Genomic DNA, 22744 nt, shown 5'->3' with positions numbered 1-22744 from the left:
TTTTCAGTGTGCCTAATTTTCCTTGTAGATCCTTATTTTTCCCTAGACACATGTCATTTTATCCACTTTATAATTTCCTGCTCTAACCTAGGTCTGTCATATAGCTCTCACCCTGTCTCTTCTAGACCATTTAGATTGGTCTATTTCCTGGATCCCATTCCCATCTTAGCTTATGCCTTCTTTTTCTATGTACCGTCTTTTAGTATCTTTCTAGGAAAGAGACCTTTGGGACTCCTGCCTTTCTGATGTTGCCTTTAGTTTGGTTGGTGGGAGTTGCCCTGAGATTGTTGCATACTGCCTCCTCTCCCCACTGAAAAGTTGCTGCCATTCCTTCTCTTCTCTCTGGAATCTTTTCTTCTCCTGTGATCTGAAATTCCATGAGGACATGTCTTGGCATGGACCTGTTATTATTCTTTGGTGAGGATATTTGGAAGGATGCTAGATCTTCAGTTCTGGCAAATTTTATTTGATAGCCTCTCCCTATTTTCTTTGTTCTAATTCTGGAGTTTCTTTTCTTTCTTCCTTTCTTTTTTTTTTTTTTTAAAGATTTTATTTATTTGTTTGTCAGAGAGATAGAGTACAGGCAGGCAGAGTGGCAGGCAGAGGCAGAGGGAGAAGCAGGTTCCCTACGGAGCAAGGAGCCGATGTGGGACTCAATCCCAGGACTCTGGGATCATGACTTGAACCAAAGGCAGCCACTTAACCGACTGAGCCACCCAGGCATCCCAATTCTGGAGTTTCTGTTGGTCAAATTTTGAACCCCTTCTGATGATCTTCTAAGTTTGTATTTTAGTTCCACTTTAGAGAAAAGATTTCTTTGATTTTTTGTTCCTAATCATTTAGTGAATATTTATTTTAGCTTTCATTTTCCATTTTACCCCCAGTTCTTTATTCTCTTATCTCAGAATGTGAATTTTGATTTTGGTTTTTTAAGTTTTCCTCTGTTCCTTTCATTCTGTTTCCTTGGGTTTCCCCCAGCCCCTCCCTGTTCATTATGATCCCCCTTTTTCATGTCGAGCTGTATGGAAGTCAAGAGCACGGACTGCTGGGTTGAACACCTGTTTCTACTGCTTACCTGCTGTTTGACCCTGGGCATGTTAATTTCTCTGTGCTATGTCATTTCTGTATAGACATGAGAAGAATATCTACCAAATACAGTTTCTGTCAGCTTTAAATGAGTTAGTATATGTAAAATGCTTAGAACATTGCCTGCCATATGGTAAGGGTTTATACCTGCTTGGAATTATTTTGCTGGGGGGCTTTCCATAATGTCTGAGCCTTCATGGTACATACTTGAGAGGTACTCAGGTGCTGGCTGGTGGTGAGACATAGGTCGGACATGGGTAGGAAAGCCACATTGCATGTTGGGTTTTACTCTGTGTTGAGGGTAGGAAGTTTGTTTACCTGTCTTTCTTTTCTCCATTCCAGTTTAGAAAGCATACATTAAGGCAGCTGGAAATACCTGAGAACTATATATTTTTAAGGAGAAAAAATAATGTATTATCACATTGTTTCCTTTTTTGTAGCATCATTGGTATATAAAAAAGGACATTTCTGGTTCCATATGATTCTTTCTGGTACAAAAACAATGAACTTAGTGTTCGTAAATGCATTTTAGTTAACAACATTCTGAGCAAACAGGTCATGTGTTCAGAAGACCAAAATGTTTTACCCTGACCTGTTTTTGATAATCTACACTCTTAGTGCCCGGGCTAATGCATAGTAATTCAAATAAGGAGCCTCAGAATTGGTTCAAGACTTTGGATTATGTGTGGAACATATTGAGAGTTTTAAGAAAGGAGAATACATGTTAACAGTTCATACTGGTAAGGCCAAAAGTAACTCATTACTGCTAGTACTTTTAAAGAAAGAATTGAAAACTGTGTACCTACCTTTCTTCCTTTTTTTTTTTCTTGGATAACAAATAGAATCACTGTCCTAAACTTCAGAGATATACTTCATAGAAGTCATCATGTCACCTCTACCATGTCAGCCTGTGAAGTATCACCGGGGTGCAGGCCGTATCAGCCTCCCATTGTGTTCCATTACAGCCCCGGGCATTGAGGCTGATGACGTGGTAGAACCAACTCCAAACTTAGGAGGAAGACAGTTTACCAAAGCATGGAGAGGAAACTTGCTCCGTGTCCTGTACACATTAACACAGGCAAACACTTGTTTTGTTTTGTTTTTTATAAACAAAACAGTTGATTCTCAATGTGTTTAATGTTTTAAAATCTAGTCTACCAAATAACTAGTTTTATTGTTTTCTTTGCATGTAACAGTCGTTTTTTGTTTTTTGTTTTTTAATTTCAGTGTTCTAGAATTCATTGTTAGGCACCACACCCAGTGCTCCATGTAATCTGTGCCCTCCATAATATCCACCACCAGCCTCACCCAACCTCCCATCCCTTGCCCCTCCAAAACCCTGGGATTGTTTTTCAGTGTCCACAGTGTCTCCTGGTTCGTCTTCCCCTCCGATTTCCCCCAACTCCTTCTCCTCTCCATCTCCCCATGTCCTCCACATTATTCCTTATGCTCCACAAATAAGGAAAACCATATGATAGTTAATTCTCTCTGCTTGACTTGTTTCACTCAACAGAATCTTTTTTCCAGTCCCATCCATGTTGATACAAAAGTTGGGTATTCATCCGTTCTGATGGAGGCATAATACTCCATAGTGTATATGGACCACATCCTCCTCATCCATTCATCTGTTTAAGGGCATCTTGGTTCTTTCCAGTTTGGTGACCGTGGCCATTGCTGCTATGAACATTGGGGTACAGGTGGCCCTTCTTTTCACTACATCTGTATCTTTGGGGTAAATACCCAGTAGTGCAATTGCATGGTCATAGGGAAGCTCTATTTTTAATTTCTTAAGGAATCTCCACACTGTTTTTCAAAGTGGCTGTACCAACTTGCATTCCCACCAACAGTGTTAAGAGGGTTCCTCTTTCTCCACATCCTCTCCAACACACATTATTTACTGTCTTGTTAATTTTGGCCATTCTAACTGGTGTAGGGTGGTATCTCAATGTGGTTTTGATTTGACTCTCCCTGATGGCTAGTGATGATGAACATTTTTTCATTTGTCTGTTAGCCATTTGTATGTCTTCATTGGAGAAGTGTCTGTTCAGGTTTTCTGCCCATTTTTTTTAAAAGATTTTATTTATTTATTTGACAGAGATCACAAGTAGGCAGAGAGGCAGGCAGAGAGAGAGGAGGAAGCAGGCTCCCTGCTGAGCAGACAGCCCAATGTGGGACTCGATCCCAGGACCCCGAGATCATGACCTGAGCCGAAGGCAGCGGCTTAACCCACTGAGCCACCCAGGCGTCTCCTGCCCATTTTTTTGACATGATTATCTGTTTTGTGGGGTTTTAGTACTTTGATGAGCTTTTAAAAATCCCTTCATCTTGGAGATTGTATTTCAAGGAGAGTGTAAAAGGCAGTCAATAGGCAGAGATGTGAGTCTAACTCTGATCCTGTGTAAATTATAAAGTAGATCAGATCCCTGGTTCTTTCTCATCACCGAGTTGTTGGCTCTGAAAGCTGTCCCTGCTCCTGCAGGTCTGTTCTCCCTGCTCCTGCAGGTCTGTTCCTTGAAATATAACACATTCACTAACTCAACATAAGAGAGAGAGAGGAAGCTATTACTGTATACACAGGCTGTCCTCACTTTGCACAGTAGTGCGGGACCAGAAAAATGAGCTGCTTGCCAAAAATCAGACAAGGGGATCTTAATATTTTGACAAAATGTTCTAAAGGTATGGAGGTAGGGAGGGTGCTCGGTATTTCCATGCCCTTTTTGGGCATGACACCTTCCCACCCAGCCCTTGACGTGTTCACCAGCCTTGAAGCTCTCCAACCCTGAGTTTAGGGGTTTTCATGGTGGTTTCACTAGGTCGGCATGATTGTATTAAGTCACTGGCCATTGGTGATGGTCCATCTTCTGTCCCTCTTCCCTCCCTAGAGATGGAGTGGGGCTAAAATTCCAAGTTTCTAACCAAGGTTTGGTCTTTCTGGTGAGTGGGCCCCCATTCTGAAGCTACCTAGAGGCTGCTAAGGGTTGCCTCATTAGAATAAAAGGTGTCCCTATCACCCTCTCAGGAAATGATATGGGATTTAGAGCTTTGTGTCAGGAACCAGGGACAGGTCTATCGTAGATCTATGATAGCACAGGTCCCTTATAGCAAAAGGGCACATTTCTAGATGCCCGAGTAGTCATTAATGATTAGTCCTCACCATATTTTATGAAAAGGTCTCCCAGGGCAAGTCCACTCAGATTTGCAGACTTCCGTTCGATGCTGTCAGGTTCCAAAAGCAGGAGTGATCTCAGCGATCTATAGCTTCACCCTTTCAGGCATAACTCAGAACAGCCAAAGGTGAGAGCTACATGGAGCAAAGTGGGGGTGGGCAAGGGGCTTCTATGTGCTCTGGGGTGCCCCCCCCCCACATCTCCGCGTGCTCAGCAGCCTGGAGTTCGCTGCCTCTTTCTCCTCAGGACCTTCAAATGGTAGTACATTGGGGGGGGGGGGGATTTCTTTAGAGCCATTTCATTTCTCTGGAGAACCACCTTTCGGCTTCAATCCCAAGGTAAAAATGCAATATATGTGTGGCCTACGGGGTCAAGCTTCCTTTCACGGATTTTCATCGTTTGTAGCCTCACACCTCATTCCTACCCTGTGTTTCATGCACTGTCCCTGAGCCCTGGGCTTTCCCCATTTCTCCAAGAGCAGGCTTCCAGTGTGGGCGATGCTCCATGCCTGGTTGGTGTGTGGGGAGATGCTCTTTATGCCAGTGTCCATTTTTGGTTCCGTGCTTCACACCCCTTCTCTCCAAGTCCTGCACCTCTCTCCAGGGCTCTGTGCTCCGAGGTGTTCCACTCAGCGGGTCCTATGTGTGGTTTCCTCACCTTCTTCCATCAGCTTTCCATCTCCGAAATACGTCTTCAGTCTTCTTGGATGCTGATGTTCCTCTCCCAGTCTCGCATTCATACATTTTTGTCTCTTCATTGTCCTTTACTGGGGTCTGAGGAGGGAATATTGTGGGAATATTCAGAGGGAATTCAGAGTTATTCAGAATATTCAGAGGGAATATTGTTTGCATCTTAACCTGGAATTCTGCCACTGGTTTATAAGATCGAGGATTTGAAGCAGTGGACGTGGGCAGAAAGGAGAAATGTGAGACTCAGGAAAAGCCAGACTGAGGCTTGAAAGTAATCTTTATTCATCTGAGCTGCACACACGTTGGGTATGGAAGACAGGGCCGCCGTCACCGCTGGAAGACTACTTGTGGCGATCATCTTCTCCCAAGCTCCACATTTTAGCTTTGTACAGCGTGATATCGTTGTAGACCCTGAAGTGGTTCAGCCTGCGGTCATCACGTTCCGGGTTGACCTAGATAAGAGAACACAGGCATCAAAAGGAAGCCTCTGTGGGGAAAGGACCACGTCACTGCAAGGACCTGGGCTCCAGTGTGCCATCTCCAGATCTCCTGGCGCAACCTTGTTTGGGAATGGAAATGACAGCATTTACATCAAAACAGTTATAATGTAGGCCAAGTTGCTGCACTACCCTTCCCACACCTGTGTTGGAGGCCACACCTCTGGACTCTTGGTCCCCTGGAACGTGAGCCCCAGGAGGGCGGCTGCTATACCTGTTTCAGTCACTGCTTATCCCCAACACCTAGAACAGTGTCCAGCACACACTAGAGGTTCAGGACACATTTGTCACTGAAAGAATGGATGTCGTTGATGTGGTTACACAGAGGGCTAAGGGCGAGCACTCAGACACATAAATCTGATAGAAGCTCTAAGATGAACTCAGGCAATTAAAGGATACATTTCCATCAAATGTTACTAGGAGAGCAGAAGCCAAGAGGTGTTTGAGTGTGGCTTCCCCAGTGTCCAAGTACTGGGACTGGGGTTGTCTGTTTGTCCAGGGTGAGGTTCTGCTAGAGGGCAGGGAGCCCTAAGTTAAATTCGGGCTGATCAAGCCTCTTCGGCCCCCAGTTATATCACTCTGAATCTCTGGCTTAATTCCTTTTTATGGCTGCACAACACCTGGATCTAACTTTTGGGGCCTGTACTTTCTTACTCTGCCACCAGCGCCATCCGACAGCACAGTTCCCTATGTTTGTGATGAACAGGCGTGGCGTTGTTTGTAGACCCAACACAGCTCACAGCGATGGCTGACGGCTGGCGCACACAGTCCCTTATCGGCCAGGCCTGGAGAGGCTGGAGCGGGGCAGGGCTAGCCGGGGCACCCCCACTGGCCCTGCCCTGAGACATGCGGGTCAAAGATGCATTTCCACATGCCCTCTCTGTACCCATGGGGCCCAGCCTTTCCTCTTTAAGAAAATGAAGAACAGCGAATTAAATTATTTGTGTTTTATAGTAATTTTTAATGTTGGTTGAGTAACTCAGATAATTTGTCTTTCCCTTCACAATCCTCCAGCGCACCCCCCCCCCATTCACTCTTAAGTCAGTCCCCCACCCATCCTCCTCCTCTGTCTGTTTAAGCACGGCTCTTTTGGGACTCAGTCCCTCTGGGAAGGTGGAGTGCTCCTGCTGGACCCACTTCCTGTCTCCCAGTGTCCTCTCTTCAGGGTGAGCCCCACATCTGAAGAGGAGCTGTTGTAAAGGAGAAGCTTTTCACTCAATCAATCCTTCCCTCTCTCCCTTCCTCCCTCTCTCCCCTTCCTTCCCTCCTTCCCGAGCTATTTCTTCCAGTTTCCCTGCAGCAGCCCTGCAGCAGACCCACACACCCCAGACTGGAGCTGTATAAATGGAAGAGAAGGCGAGGCCCCAGAGTAGAAAGGTAAGAACCACAGGATGTGGTGGTCTTGGGAAGGGTGCACGCTCAGTGGAGGACGACAACCGGGCATTGCCCTAAGCAGTTTAGACACAGCGTCTCTGTTAATCCCCACAACACGCCTTCAAGGGCCAGTATTATTATTCCCCTTTTAAGATGGGTAACTGGGAGTTGAGAGGTTTAGTTCCCACGGCTAGAAAGTGGTGGAGCCGGGATTTGAACTCCAGCTGTCTGGCTCTAGAGCCACCATGTTACACTGATACACAGAATTGAGCTGACTGGTGCGGAAGCTGGAGGCACGCGGTGCCCCAGTAGCAGGAGGGGAAGGTGCCCAAATCTGCCTGGTGGGGAGTGTGGGGTGCACATCCCTTACTTGTGCTTTATAAAGAGGTGGCTCCTTAGCAGTCCTGAAGGACGAGGAGGACTTCCCGGAGGAGTATAGGTTTGGGGTCAGGAGGCAGGCTGCGGGAAGCATCCACTAAGGAGACGGGGTGTATGAGATCCCGGTGCTTTTGAGGGGCCGCAGGACGTTCTGCCGTAGCTGAGGAAGAGCGTCTCCAGCTTCACATCAGGCACCAAATACAGAGATAGACTAAAAGCCAAGTGTTAAAAAGAACACAACAACTTGGAAAGAAATCTAGAAGGAAAGCTAGTCACCTGACTACTCTGAATATTGAAGGCTTTCCTAAACAAGGCACAAATCCCAGAAACAGTGACGGAAAAGGCTGGCGCATTTAACTTAAAAACTAAGACGGTCTATGTGATCAAAGACGTGGGCAAGTAAAAAGGCAGATGTGGCAGGAAATTCAAACTGTCCTCGTACCAGAAGCCCTGTCTCATTGCAGGGTGACAACACGCTGATGATCCCATTTCCCGGGCTCCTGGCAGCTCCCGGGCCTTTCCGATCCAACAAGGGGCATGTTACTAGCGTTCCCATTTTATAGATAAAGGAATGGAACTCTGTGAGGTCACGTGATGTGCCGACCACCCTGCTAGAAACTGGCAGAGTAGACCCAGGCAGTCACCAGCAAGCTTTGTCTGGTCCACACCTAGATGATGTCTGCTATGTGTTGGGCACTGCTCTAAGCACCTTACAAATTAGCGCATTCTGTAGTATCTCTGCTATCTCCATATTACACTGAGGACATGGAGTCACGGAAGAGCTTTGTGATTTACCCGAGGTCACACAGCTGGTAAGTGGCAGCCAGAGTTCAGACCCAGGCAGTCTGGCCTCATCTACTGTTCTCTTAACCAATGGCCTCTGTTGCCTCTTGCTTCCTAGGTGAAGAAGCCACACTTACCAAGGGCTCTGAGTCCCATCCAATTTCTTGGCTTTCGGTCTGTGTCTCTGTGTATTTCTTTCTTGGCCCGAGGGCAGCATGGTGGATAAGATTTAGAAACCTGGCTGGGAAAGTAGGCATGAGTTATGGAGGAGGCATGCTTTGGGGCCGAGAGTTCCTATGCCCTTTACTCAAACCACAGGCTTCCTTAGAGACACAGTGCCCAGACTTGGGGGCCCTGCCAAGGCCTTGCAAGGCTCATCTTTCCACAAATATTTGTTGAGCACAAACTTGTACCAGGCACTCTTCTGGACCCCAAAGGCAGAGCACAATGTGATGAACATGGTCCCTGCTCTCCTGAAGTGTGTGGTCTTGGTGGGGCGACAGGGTACACAATGACCAAGGGGACAAGCAAATCTGAGGGTGATGCCAGCTGAAGCAGGAGGTAGCAAAGGGGCATGCAGAGGTGGAGACCAGGGTCTGGATGCCAAGCAGGATCCAGCCCTGAGACAGAGGCAGAGGAAAAGCACAGGACAGGCAGCAAGAACAAAGGCCCCGAGGCACGAGCAAGCTGGGCCAATGTGGCTATGGCAGAGTGAGGAGGAGGGTTGTAAACAGGCCAAATCCTCCGTATGGCTATAGGAATGGCTGCCAATCCCACGCCGATCTGTAACTCCACAGCTTGCGGGCTTACAAAGATTTCATTTTTAATTTCCACCCTATCGAGTCTCAAATTTGAGAGGCAGTTTGACAATCATAAGAACCTGTGCTTCGTAGTCAGACAGTCCTGGCCCTTTCGCTACCAGCTTGATGGGGGGTTTAACTTCTCTGGGCCTCACTTTGCTCATCTGGAAGATGGGGAGGCCAATATCTACTTCAGCAAGACAACTGAGCATGAAGACCTGGCCCCGGGCTGAGCTTATTTGTGATATAAACAGTTTGCAGTACACTCCTGGCTCACTTTCAGGTCCCTCGCTGCCTGTTACTCTCTCTGCCACTGCCCAGCCCCAGCTCCTCTCCCTTCTTCTAGCTGGGCTGGTCTCTTCACCACAGATAACATCCCACTTCCTCTGACGAGCTCTAGGAGTCGATCCGCTTGGCTGTCTCCGCTATGCTCTGAGATCCTCCCTCCTCCTGCCCACTCCACCTTCTTACCCTGTCCTCCTAGAGAAACTTTACCTCTTCGCTCCATCAAATTCTACTCTAAAGGGGGAGGGAGGCGAGCTTGCCAGGAAGGATTGGGCTTTCCATCAAATACCTCTCCCATCATTCCTGAGTGTGGACCTGCCCACTTGGAGACCACAGCCATGCCCAGCTACCCCATGCCCAGCTACCCGCTTCCTTGGGCCGTGCTGCTGTCTCTCATTTCTGCGCCTTTCCATATAACTCAGAACGTCCTTCTGGTCTTCTCTACCTGACCTACTCCACCTCAGCCTGTTACCACCTCCTCCAAGAAGACTTCCCAGAACTCCACGACCTGTCTAGGGCACCTGTTTTTCTCTGCTGTTGCCATCCCAATTTTGTTCTCTATTTACTCATCTGTCTCCTTCACTGTGGTGTGAGGTCTCTACCTCCCCCACCCCCTGCCCCATCAGAGTGACATGGTAATAATGAAAGTAATAGCATTTCCTGATCACCATGTACTATACTGTTCTATGCTCTCAGTACTTGGGTTATTCTGTTGAATCCTCACAACAACCAGAGAGATAGGTTCAGGGAGGGCAAAAAAACTTGCCCAAAGCCACACTGTTAATGAGTGGCTGAACCAGGATTTGAACTCCATTAAAATGACTTCAGAACCTCTGCTTGTCACAGCGAAATGTTTGATGAATGAATATATAAATGCATTGCTAAGACCATTAGGAGCATTTTTCTTGGCCTGACAGTCAATGAACTGGCCATATGGTTGAATATATTGGTCTCCTGTGAGCTTCACGAGTGTGAGTCCACTTTTCAGATGATCAAAATGTTGCCCCAAGTTAACACTACCCTGAAAGTTCTCTCCAGCCAGCTGCCTATCTGGGCTCTATCGGTGGTGTTCACAAAGCCCAGGACTTACCATCTGCAGGTTCCTCCAGGTTATCATGCCAAGACATGGGCTTTCTGGTGATTGTGTGAACTAGAGAAAAACAGCATCACAGGTTGACGTTACAACATTAACATCCCGCCCTCTTGACGACTCACCCGAGCCAGACACCTGCTGAGCATTTTTCTGAGTGTCTGCCACATGTCAGGTATTGTATTGGGCACCAGGGAATGAGGCTCTCAGGGACTTCACAGTCCAGAGTGGCACTGTCCAGGACAGTGGTCATCAGCCACATGTGGCTACTTGCATTTGAATGGTTAAAATTAAATACACTTAGAAATCCATTCCACAGGCACACTCGCCACATTTCAAGGGCTCCATTGCCACATGGGGCTAATGGCTCCCAATCGGGGCAGCACAGCTATGAAACGTTTCATTGTTGCTGAATGTTCTCTCAAAGAGTACTGGCCTACAGGGATGCAGACACACCAGGTAGCCAAACAAGGTTAGACCCATGGTGATATATCTCCTGGAGGCTGTGTGATCGCAGAGGTGCAGAATCCACAGACATCCATTCAACTCAAAATAACCGATGCCCAGGAGACAGGGCTGTGAACAGAGGCAGTTCCTGTACTCCCTGAGCTTCTTATTTGCGGTAACAGACAATAAACAAATAAATACCTGGGAAAAACAAGAGAGCTGTAGAACAGTAAAGCCCGTTACATGGGTAGAGTGTGGATGGTCGGGTGGGGGTGACAGGTCTCTAAGGAAATGTGCCATGTGAGTAGAGCTCCACATAAAGTGAGGGAATCCAAGTGTGAGCTTGGTGAGTTTGAGAAACATCGAGAAGACCAGAATAATTCTGTGGAGTGAGCTAAGTGGAGGGTAGTAGGAAATGAGCAGAAGCCAGAAGGAACCAGTGGTCTCCAAAATTGTTTTTTACCTCAGACTCCTACCAGTAAAAAACTTCTGAGCGCACACCTAATACATGTGTATTTATATGTCTCTATGTACTATGAGCAGTAAAATTTCTTACTTTATATCTAAAAGTAAACCTAAATACAAATTCTAGCAGACATATGAGTATTAATTCTAGTATTTCCTCACTTTATCCCAATGGATCACACTAATCGTGTACCCAAGGGACATGAGCTCAGAGACCTAGAAAGACTGAACGTTACCCGAAAAGGTAATTTAAATTGTGGAAATGCACCAAGTTTAAACAGAATTGGACCGCTGATTTGTTTTCCTGAAATTGGCTGGGAGCTCCAGGGGAAAACCAGGTGAGTTCTGAGCAAAATGGAGTTGGGGGAAATTGGAAGGGGAGGTGAACCATGAGAGACTATGGACTCTGAAAAACAATCTGCGGGGTTTGAAGTGGCGAGAGCGGAAGTGGGAGGCTGGGGTACCAGATGGTGGGTATTATAGAGGGCACGGATTGCATGGAGCACTGGGTGTGGTGAAAAAACAATGAATACTGTTATGCTGAAAAAAAAAAAAAAAGAAGAAGACATTACATATCCTGTGCTCTCTCCCCAACCCCAACACACAGGGTAACTCTGTGAGATGGGTATGCTACTTAGCTTGACTCTTGTAATCATTTCACTGTGTATGTATATCAAAACATCATGTTCTAGAACTTAAATATATACAAGTTTTATCTAGAAAATGACCTTACATTTTCTCTGCATAGCTGAGCTGCAGTGGACTACAGTGAATTGGGCCCAGAATTTGGGAGAGAAGTTCTGGAAGAAGAAACAATGATTACAAAGGTAACAAGATGGGGAAAGGTGTGATGTATTTAGGAAATCCACTTATTGAGATGTGTTGGGAGAGAAGGGAGCCTGGTGCAGAATAGGCACTAAAATATTTATTAAAGGAGCAGTGTGTGGCTGGGGAGAGGAGTCCCGAGGAGGCTGGGTGGGCAGCAAAGCCGGATCCACAGGGGTCTTATGCACTGACTGGTTTAAACCTTGGTTCAGAAGCTGGGGGTCCCTGAGAGTCTTACAGAGGGACTGATGGGATCGAACTCATTTTTAGCATCGCTCCAGCAGGAAGTGGTGTGGGGACAGAGAGTTTGGAGGAAGAGGGTAGTTAGGAGCCCATCCGATATCACTGCGGACAGAAGTGAGAAGGGCCCTGCTGAGGCTTGGCGGGGAGGCTGGAGAGAGGGCTGGACTCAGGCCCTAATTAGAAGGGGGAAGCAAGTGAGTGCAGGTGGAGAGGTCTTCACGAACACCACAGTCTTTCACTGATGTCAGAACACTGGAAGGGTCGGTCGGGTGAGAGAAATGTTAAGGAATAGCCAGGACTGCGACCACTTCGATGTGTGCAGTGACGGAGAGACTGAGGATGACTTCCAGGCTTCAGTCTGGGACAGAAAAACGATTGCAGTACCTTCTCTTCAAACAAGATCCTCTGGAGTAGCGGCAGGTGGGGGACACCTGCCCCCAGTTTTCCAGCTGGGGAGTTTAAGGGACCCACAGCTTGTCCAGGGGAAGAGAGCTGGGTGGTGGTTGGGGGCATGGGTCTGGGACTCCATCTGAGACCCACCGGCATTCAGGGGCACTGCTCAAGGAATGTGTCAGGTGAGGAGTGAGGGCAGGGCCAGTTTATCAGAGGGGCACTGTGGGCCCTGAGCCCAGCACCACCCCACCCCCTGAACTTTCCCAACATTTAAGACAATATGAAAAGCCTGGAAAAACAAACTAGCTTATTTACAACACAAACACAACTAGCAACACAAACACAACTAGCTTCTTAACAACAAACCAAAACATAACAAGGAAATAGAACGTAAAACCCTACAAGATGTAATTATTTAGAAAGCAAAATTTCAAAAAGTCTTTCAACCTTTTGACCACAAAAATACTATTTAATAGTGATGTGTGTGCATTTTATTTTTTTTTTCCAGATTATTTAATTTATTTATCTGACAGACAGAGATCACAAGTAGACAGAGAGGCAGGCAGAGAGAGAGGAGGAAGCAGGCTCCCTGCCCGCAGAGAACCTGATGCGGGGCTCGATCCCGGGACCCTGGGATCATGACCTGAGCCAAAGGCAGAGGCTTTAAGCCACTGAGCCACCCAGGCGCCCCGATGTGTGTGCGTTTTAATACATTAAAGTTTTTGGTGGGATGTGGAGCGAAACTCTCCCCTTATTCTCCCCTCTTCTGAAATCTAGGGAGGGGGGCGAGGTCAGAGAAGGCGTCTTCCACTGTGCTCAGCCCCGCATCCCCATCCCGCACCCCGACGGCCCCTCCTTCCTGGGGAAGCTCACCCCAGTCTTCTACCTCCGCCCCGGGGCGCCCCTCACCTTTGCGGAGGGGATTCACGTGGTACTGTGTGTAGAGTTTCTGGGTTCGAAGCTCTTTGAGGTATAATTCCCGCAGGATCTGGTTCTGGTGGACCTCGTCTGGGATCACTTTCTCTTTTTGGCGTCCGGCCATGGCTTTGGCGGTGCTGGGTGCGCTCTTACCCCTTTCTCCCTGCCTTCCGGACGCTGGCCAGGGAGCAGGAAGGAGCGCCGTCTCCAGGCAACCGCGTCCCACACTGTCTCCCGGCAACAGCGTCCCAGATTACAGCCTCCCTTCGACAACCACCCCCCAATACACCCTCCCGGGGGCCGCCCATCCCCCCACCCCGTCCGCACCTTCCAGAACCTTATTTCTGAGCCCGCTTGCTTCCTAAGCCCAAACCCTGACTGACGACTCACCTTGCCCAGCCTCTCAAGATCCAGCCTGGTTCCTAGGACCAACCCCACATACCGCCAGGAGAGGACACAATCCAGCAGCAGACCCAGGAGGTAATGGACTTGATTGGACCTCACCTTGGACAGTCATTTCCTAAAACAGATTTGGGAAGGAGTCAGAAACCTCTCCCTTTAAAAAAAAAAATAATTTTTTAAAATTTTTAATAAACATAATATTTTTATCCTCAGGGGTACAGGTCTGTGAATCGCCAAAAACCTCTCCCTTTTTATTTTATTTTTTATTTTTTTTATTTTTGATTTTTTTCCACTTTCCTGAACTTTATTAAAGAAAAAGCAATGATGGTAAATCTCGAGAACATAGTCAAATTTCTAGGATTCTTCCCTTGAAAATGTGACATTTGATTTCCAAACACATGCCAGAGCATACATGGTTCCCAACTGTACTAAGTAGGTGAGAAGCTGAAATCCTAAAACGTTCATCTTCCAACTTTCCCCTTTGTCTTTGGATCAGCAATAATTGCCCGAACAGCTACTATGGCTTCATTAATTCTTGTCTGTAGCTCTCTGAGCTCTTCTATATGCAGCAATCGCAGAATTTGAGCAGCTTCATTAAGAACTGCATCTCCTGTCTCAAAACCAAGAATATGTTTGTCTAAAGCAACAGGCAAGCTCTCTTTCGTTTGATTTGCTTTAGCAACTGCATCCTGTGTCAGGTGCTCCTGGACCAAAATGCTAATTGCCTTAAGCATTACCAGGTAATCATCATGACGCTGAATTTGAAGAAGGTTAGCCAAAGCCATTACACCAGCCTTAAAATCAGGATTATTTACATCCAAATTGATCAATGACTCTGCATTTTTAGCTGCATTGTCAGCATTTTTTGTGTTATCAGATACCAAGTCCTTGTATTTTTCAGCATTATCTCCATATTCAAGTCTAACAGCTAAACCAAGAAGCCAGTCAATTGCTTCTTGTCGATCTTGAATCTTGAAAGGACAGTTAACATCTTTGAGATACTTTTCAAAGAACTTGGGCCAGTCACTGCTGTGGATGTTTCTTAAATTACCTCTGTCTTCAATTTTGTAGTGTCTGATTTTCTGGTCTTCAAGCCAAACAATAAAGTTTCTAAATTCGGTTTCATCTTTGCAGTTGAAACCAGCCAGGTTGTGGTAGTCAAGGGCCATCAGCTTGCGTCAGAACATGGTCCCCGCGTCTCGCTCTGGTCTCCTGGGCTTCCAACCTCTCCCTTTTTAAAGCAGATGACTAGAAAGGAAACTCTCAATGTCTGTCTCACAAAACAGAGGAGGTTTCAAGTTTGACAAGGTATTCTGGCCCTTATCATCTGTGGGATAATATAGACAGAAGAACCCTTTACTTTTGGGAGGGAGTGTTTTAAAGATTTTATTTATTTATTAGTCAGGGAGAGAGAGAAAGAGTGGGTGTGAGTACATGCAGGGGAATGACAGACAGAGGGAAAAGCAGGCTCCTCAGGAGCTAGGACCCCCAGGTGGAACTTGATTCCAGGACCCTGGGATCATGACCTGAGCTGAAGGCTGCTGCTTAACCTCAGAGCCACTCAGGTATCCCAAGAAGAGCACTTTCCTGATGTAAGGGACTTGGGGATTTTATAGTTTATTTACTTAAAAAATTCAATTGTGGTAAAATACACAACATAAAATTTACCATTAGAATCATTTTTAAGGATATAATTCAGTGGTGTTAAGTATATTCACATTGCATGAAACCAATTTCCAGAATTTTCTGATACTCATTAAACAACTTCCCATGGCCTGCTCCCCCATAGCCTCTGGAAACTGCCATTGCACTTTCTGTATGAATTTGACTACTCCAGATACCTCATGTAATACAGTCTGACTCCAAAGCCCATGCTCTTTTCCATTAAGTACTTCACTGATTCATCTATCCATGCATTCATTCAAGGACACAGCATATTCAAGGATGTGTGTAGGTCTGGGACAGGCCTGAACCCATCTAGCTCCTTAATGGCTCCTTGTTTTAGCTCCTGCTACTCCTTCTCCTTGGCCTGGAAGGCTCTTTCCCCTGTGTCTGTCTGGAGAGGACCTATTTATAACGAGCTCACGTACAGTGAGCTTCTTCCAAAAAGTTACTGAACTCCATAGTCCCTAGTCCAGCTTTTCTCTGTGACATGCTTTGCTCCAAATCTGTAGTTACCGGACTACTTTACTAAAATTCTTTGTTTACATGTAAGTTACTTGAGAATGAGAAATATATTGGGTCCATCTCTGCATGACCAGTACCTGGCCTACTATGGGCAGATATGGGTGTTTAGTAAAGGTTTGCTGGCTGTTTGGATGTCTGCTCAGTTAGTACTGGGATTTTCTTCTGCTTACATCATTACATAAACCCTCGCATGATTCAAAAACACAAACGGATTCTATTACACCAGGACTGAACTAGAGAAGCCCCTTTGTTACTTATTGTGAGCCATTCCTGGGTCCCTTTTTCTAGCAAGGCTCAAACGGCCTCTGAAGTCTTCACTGTCTTCCTAAGCCTAAGTCGGAATGAATCATCATTCTGCTCAAGAGCTGCCTTGCTAGCTCTGGGACAACTAGCAAAGGCTGTATTGGTCCCCAGCTAAACTGACCTTTCTTCAGCTCTGAACTTGTGATCCAGCAACCCTCCCTCCATACAGGAAGGACTATGACAAGGAGGAGGCTCAGAAGGAAGGGAGTCACTGAAGCTTCATCTTCCCTCCACTCCAGCCCCACGTTATTATATTTCCCAGGTGCCTTTGAACACTTCATAGCCCAGCCCAGTGGAGGCCAGTCCAGTGAATCTCTGGGGCTAGCTTCTGCTTACCTGGGGACATTCCAGGCCATCAGTGTGCTTCTAAACTCTGAGACTATTTATTGAAAAACACAGGGGAGTTGAAAAACATGATGGTCTTGTCCTCTAGCTTCTCAGCTGTTGTCTGAGGTTGCAGATTTTTCTTGAAATCTGTCTTACCTCTCCATTAGGAGCAGATGCAGAGACTCAGCTAACAGGGAAATCAACTAGAAAAATATAATAGAAAAAGTCATTCATATTAACAAAAAACAGCTATCTAGGAATTAACCTAATAAAGACACATGAACATTTTATGAAGAAAAAAAAAATTAAAACTATCCATATCATACAAAAGGGGAGATCAGCATCGTATGCCGGTGAGCCGCCATGCAACACTTAGAGCCACAAATGAGATGTCCTTATAGCCATGAGCGCGGATCTTAAAACAGCAGCGACTGAAAAAAGTTAAGGCTAAGGTTTATAATATAATACTATGCCCTAAAACTACAAACAGACCAACTCTATATGGTACAAGATTGATTCTGCATGGTACAGAGTGAGTGTGTATTGGGGTAAGGAGATCGGAAAGCCACGCAGGCTTGTAAATAAAACAAGATATTTTTCCTTCTGGGCTTCCCCAACTTCTACAAACATTTAAATGCAGGGCCTGGGTATGGAGCAGTGCTGGACTGTGATTCTTTGAGAGAAGGGAGACAAAGGAGATGAGCCCTATAGTTGTTCCAAATTTCTGCCTGGAGATATTTTCTCAAAAATGCAGGGAAGGCCAACCCAAGCTAAGCAGGTGATAATGGCCTGGTTGAGGAGACACAGACTAATGTTCAGGAGTGTGAGGCAGATGAAAATTTGTGGAGCCGATAACTAGAGGGAGGGGTGAGGGAGAGAGCGAGAGAGAGCCAGAAATGTGCATGGAAACCCTTTGAGTCTTGCCCGAGACTAAAAAGGGAGAAACTCGGTGAAGGAACGACTGGGAAGCTGTGAGCCAAGCAACAACCAGAATTCATACAGGACTGAGAAAAAACTGAGTTCTGACCAGACAAGGTAGAGAGTCCTTGGTGAGGGTGTTGGGTGGAGACCCCCAAAAGTTAACACCTTAGTAAAAAGACTAAGCTAGGCTTAGAGAAAAGGTTGCTCTAGGCTTTCCCTAACAAAGCTTCAAAACAAGGCTCTACAAGTATCAGATAGATCCACAGAAAGGGCCAGTCTGTCTCCAGGAAAAATTTCCAACACATCTTAAAGAATGAAAACAAAACCCAGCACTCAGCACTATAACATTCACAAAGGACAGCATCAATTGAAAATTATTAGCAAAGCAGACAGTTGAAGTAGGGAAATGTGACCCATAGTCAGGAAAAAAAGCAACATAGAAATTTGAAAACTTAAACGAAATGGATAACTTCTGAGAAGGCATAGATTTCCAGAACTGACAAAAAAAGAAAAAAAAAAAAGGAAATGGAAAATATATATAGCTTTATATCTATTTTTTAAAATTCAATTTTTTAAAAGATTTTATTTATTTATTTGACAGAGAGAGAGAGAGAGATCACAAGTAGGCAGAGAGGCAGACAGAGAGAGAGGAGGAAGCAGGCTTCCCGTTGAGCAGAGAGCCCGATGTGGGGCTCGATCCCAGGACCCTGAGATCATGACCTGAGCCGAAGGCAGAGGCTTAACCCACTGAGCCACCCAGGTGCCCCTAAAATTCAATTTTTGATTGAAAACTTCCCCTAATATACCCTCCAGGCCCAGATGGATTCTCTGGTCAATCTGTCAAGCATATAGTGATGAAAATTCTACTCCTACCCAAATGCTTTCAGAAAACAGGAGTGGAAGAATTATTTCCCAACGCATTTTTTGGTCATTTTTATTTTTTAATTATAAAAATTTCTTTTTTTTTTTTTAAAGATTTTATTTATTTATTTGTCAGAGAGAGAGAGCAAGCGAGAGTGAGCACAGGCAGACAGAGTGGAAGGCAGAGTCAGAGGGAGAAGCAGGAGCAAGGAGCCCGATGTGGGACTCGATCCCAGAACGCTGGGATCATGACCTGAGCCAAAGGCAGCTGCTTAACCAACTGAGCCACCCAGGCGTCCCTAATTATAAAAATTTCTTTTAAAGTAAGCAGTACACCCATCAATGTGGGGGCTTGAACTCACAACCCTAAGACCAAGAGTCACATGCTTTACTGACTGAGCTAGCCAGATGCTCCGTTTCCTAACTCATTTTGAGGTCAGTATTATATCAACACTAAAACCAGACAAATTATTACAAAAAAAGAAAACTAAAATAAGCCTTGCAAACATAGGTAAAATATTGTAAAAGACGTAAAAATCCTTAACTAAGTATTAGAAAATTATATCCAAAAAAATTAAAAAGGTTAATATACCATAGTCAGATGGGTTTGTTCAAGGGATGTAAGGCTGGTTTAGTATTTGGAAATATCAATTCACCATATTAACAAATAAAAGAGAAAGACCATATGGTAATCTCTACGTTTGGTAGAAGTGGAGGAAACGTACAAGGGGAGAGCTGCTGGGTCCTTTATGGGAGCCCTGGGCACCCTAACCTGTGACAACTCACAGTTACAAGTTAGGGATTCCTGATAAGCACTCATGTTTAAAAATCACAAGAGAAACTTTTTAATTGTGAAACATCACACATACACAGAAAAGTGCTTTCCTGCAGAACGGGTAGCTCATACTTATTTACCACAAGTACATACGTGTAACCATCACAGAAGCAGACAATAGAACATTAAGAGCACCCCAAGAAGCCTCTCTCACACCCCTACCTAAACCCTGTCTTCCGCTTTCTCCTCAAAGGTACCCCCTAACCTGACTCAACACCATAGATCACTTTGCCCATGTTTTCACTTTGTGTAAATGGAATCATACAATGTGCATGCTTCTGTGTTTGACTTCTTTTGCTTAAATTATGTTTGTGAAATTCATCTGTGCTGTTGTGTGGGGTTGTGGTTTCATTCCTGTGTACTGTTCACTTTTGTGACTATAAGACAGTCACAATAGAGTCTTGGAGGAGCCAGATCATGTCTTTGCCTTCTAGGCTCTACTACCTGCCATTTTCTGGGGTACAGAGGTTCAGCTTTCAGAGCTTTGATGATAACATAATGGAGGGCCCCCCATCATTTTGCTACTAATAGACATGGGGCTGTTTCAATATGGACCATTACAAGTCACGCACATTTTTGGTAGATGTCTCTTGATGCCCATGTGCAAACATTTTGTTGGCTGTATACTTGGGAGTGCTATCTCATTATGGTTTTAATTTGTGTTCTTCTATTGACTAATGAGGTTGGCCAACTTTTTTTGTATGCTTATTGGTCATTTGAATATCCTTTGTGAAGTTCCTATTAAAAATCTTTTTCTATTTTTCTTTTGTATTGTTTGTCTTTTCTTTATTAATTTATTGGAGCTCTTTATAGAGTATTGATATACTAAGCCCATTGGGAGCTGTATGTTCTGTAAATTTATTTTTTCACTGTACGGTTTTCCTTTTTAGACTCTTAATGATACTGTTTAGATAACTTAAAAGACACTTTATAGTATCTTCTTAAAATTTAAATGTGGTCAAATATATCAGTTTTTCCCTTTATGCTTTCTAAATGACACTGAAGACATATTTTTCTAATTGATGTTGTGGCAGTATTTTCTTATGTTACCTTCAAATCAGTACCGTTGAATAAAAATATGAAGCAAGCCACACCAGCAATTAAAAATTTTCTAGTATCTAATCAAAAGAGCAAAAAGAAGCAGATTCAACTAATTTAAAAGATGTTTTATTTAATACAATATATCCAAATTATCATTTCAACATTTCAATATAAATACTGTTGAGATATTTTATTGTTTTTTTTCGCACTGTGTTTCAAATCCAGCGCAAATTTTATACTGGATAGTGCGTGTCAAGTGCTCAATAGCCAGGGGTGACCAGAGAAATTCTACATGATTTGTTTTTACTCTTTCACATTTATGTGTGTTTTACCTGAAGTTGATTTTTTAGTGTAGTTACATGGTAAGAATCGAGCTTATTTTTTTTCCATAGGAGTACTCAATGGACCAAGAACCAATTTATTGAAAAGACTGCCCATCCCCATGGTTCTGCTATGATACTTTTGTCTTAAATCAAGTGTCCACATGTGTAGGAACCTGTGTCTGGACACTTCTATGCCACTTATCTATTTGTCCATGTTGGTACTACTACTATACTATCTTAATTAATATAATTTTTGTGACAAATCCTGGTATCTGGTAGGAAAATTGTCCCTACCAGTTCTTAAGAGAGTCTTGGCTAATCTTGGCCCTTTTCCCTGTCCACCCAAATTATAATCAGCTTGTCAAGCTTCCTAAAAATATGCTGGGGTTTTGATTGAGATTCCACTGAACCTATGTATTGATTTGAGGAAAGCACTTAAAAAAAAAAAAAGTGTATCATCTGTTCATCTGATGCTATCACCTGAGTAGGATCTGGATGTCTTTGCCTTCTAGGCTCTACTACCTGCCATTTTCTGGGGTACAGAGGTTCAGCTTTCAGAGCTTTGATGATAACATAATGGAGGGCCCCCCATCTTTTTACAGGAGACATTTCTCCAAGTCAGAAAGTCCCTGGTAAGTTTCTACAATCCTAGGATGCAGAAAAATAGAGTCTTGGAGGAGCCAGATCATAAAACCTCGAATCCCCATATGTCTATAATAGAGGACTTACGCTTTGTGTGTAAGTTTTTAGGGGTCACCCATTCTTGCACTCAATTTAATCTAGGGCATCTCAATAGGATTTAACTGCATAGAGATCAGATTAGAAGTTTTCCACTCACTCTTCTCTACTTTGTGTCACTGGTCTTGCTGTTTGTTCTGTGGTCACAGACCAAGTTCCACGGAGAAGCCAGTTAAAAATGTAGAAGCTCATTCAGGCTGGGTCATGGGGAAGAGAGGAAAGAAACAGATTCTCTACAAAGCGGATCTTGTTAAAGGTGTGTTTGGCATCTGAAGGGTGCCAGAGACACCTTTAACAAGAAGGATGTTAAGGATGTTAAGGATGGAGACACAATTCAGATAATAGTAAGATAACCAGGATATGGCTGAAAACTCCATCATGGAAAAGGGGTTCTGTAAGTAACAGAGCTTACCTTCCAACCTGAATGCTGGTCGGCATTCTCTTGAATTCCCAGTGCTCACCAGGTCAGTCTCCTGGAGATCCACAGTCTTGGTAATTCTGGATGGCATCAGAACTGTCCCACTCCCAAGGAAATCATCTCTCCAAGATAAGATTTATGGATCACAGAAGTCTGGATGGGTTTGGCTGGAATGTTGGTGAGGACCAGACTTCAAATATCTAGAAAGAAGGGCTGGAAGGGGGAGTAGGGGCAAAGACAAAGGAGTAAAAGGAAAGAGGAGCAAGATTACTAGAGCTAGAGTGGCGAGTGGATGGTTTGGAACGAACAGTGGAAGATTTGGACAGTGAAACCTGTGAGGTAGGGTGGCAAGAAGGGATGGTTCTAGTCAGAGGAGGTAAAGTGGTAGGGCAGTAAGCTGAGAGAGGTAGATGGCGCTGGGGAACAGTCTGAAAGTCACAAGAGTTATATAGGAGAGGAAAGTGGGTTGGAAAACGAGAGCATGAGGGGGCAGAGTGGGCAGGAGTCTGGGGCCGAGATGAGGAAATCCGGGGTAGCTTTCTCATCATTTTTCCAAATGACATTTCTCTAGTTACTCATCTTGGCAAAGAGGAGTAATTGGACATAAGCTCAAACACACCCCAGCATTTATCTCCCACACAAGCCCTTACATCATCCCATGGCTGAATGCCCATTATGAGATGTATGTGCCCCGCCCTTCTGGGCACGGGTTGGCCCGGCAGCCAGGGAAATGGCACCAGATGTTAGGTTGGAGAGTGATCACAGGAAATATCAGAGAGAAGAAATGGGGCTGTAATATTAGTCCTTATTCCTTGGGATAACATGTAGTTTTGTCCCTTATTAGGCGAAGATATATCCAAGGACTGCAGTACAGTTAGAGGATTGGGACCAAGAGAATGGATCTGAAGCAGGCGTGGACAAAGTGGGGAGAAATCCGTGCCTCCAACT

At 44.9% G+C, this 22744-nt stretch overlaps 1 protein-coding gene and 1 pseudogene across 2 annotated transcripts; both read right to left on the bottom strand.

The window, feature by feature from the left end:
- Window positions 1-5201: 5201 nt before the first annotated feature.
- Window positions 5202-13955, bottom strand: CFAP144 (cilia and flagella associated protein 144). Its single transcript, XM_082687163.1, has 5 exons — window positions 13831-13955; window positions 13432-13617; window positions 10150-10209; window positions 8112-8215; window positions 5202-5394 (listed from the first exon to the last, which is right to left on the bottom strand). Exons 2-5 carry the CDS (start codon window positions 13562-13564, stop codon window positions 5284-5286), a joined length of 408 nt encoding a protein of 135 aa, XP_082543289.1. The 5' UTR covers window positions 13565-13617; window positions 13831-13955; the 3' UTR covers window positions 5202-5283.
- Window positions 13956-14115: 160 nt separating this feature from the next.
- On the bottom strand, window positions 14116-15080 carry LOC309842653 (RNA transcription, translation and transport factor protein pseudogene; annotated as a pseudogene). Its single transcript has one exon. The product of its transcript is annotated as an RNA transcription, translation and transport factor protein pseudogene (transcript).
- Window positions 15081-22744: the final 7664 nt, after the last annotated feature.

Source organism: Mustela nivalis, assembly GCF_964662115.1.
Source record: "Mustela nivalis genome assembly, chromosome: 10".
Classification (NCBI taxonomy): domain Eukaryota; kingdom Metazoa; phylum Chordata; class Mammalia; order Carnivora; family Mustelidae; genus Mustela; species Mustela nivalis.
Note: the sequence above shows the minus strand (reverse complement) of the source record. Positions and strands in the feature narration are given on the sequence as shown.

Coding starts and splice junctions, on each gene's coding strand:
- CFAP144 (XM_082687163.1), bottom strand. CDS start 13,564: ATGGCCGGACGCCAAAAAGAGAAAGTGATCCCAGACGAGGTCCACCAG. Junction 10,210..13,431: donor CGTGAATCCCCTCCGCAAAG/GTGAGGGGCGCC, acceptor GTTTTTCTCTAG/TTCACACAATCACCAGAAAG. Junction 5,395..8,111: donor GATGGGACTCAGAGCCCTTG/GTAAGTGTGGCT, acceptor TCTCTTATCTAG/GTCAACCCGGAACGTGATGA.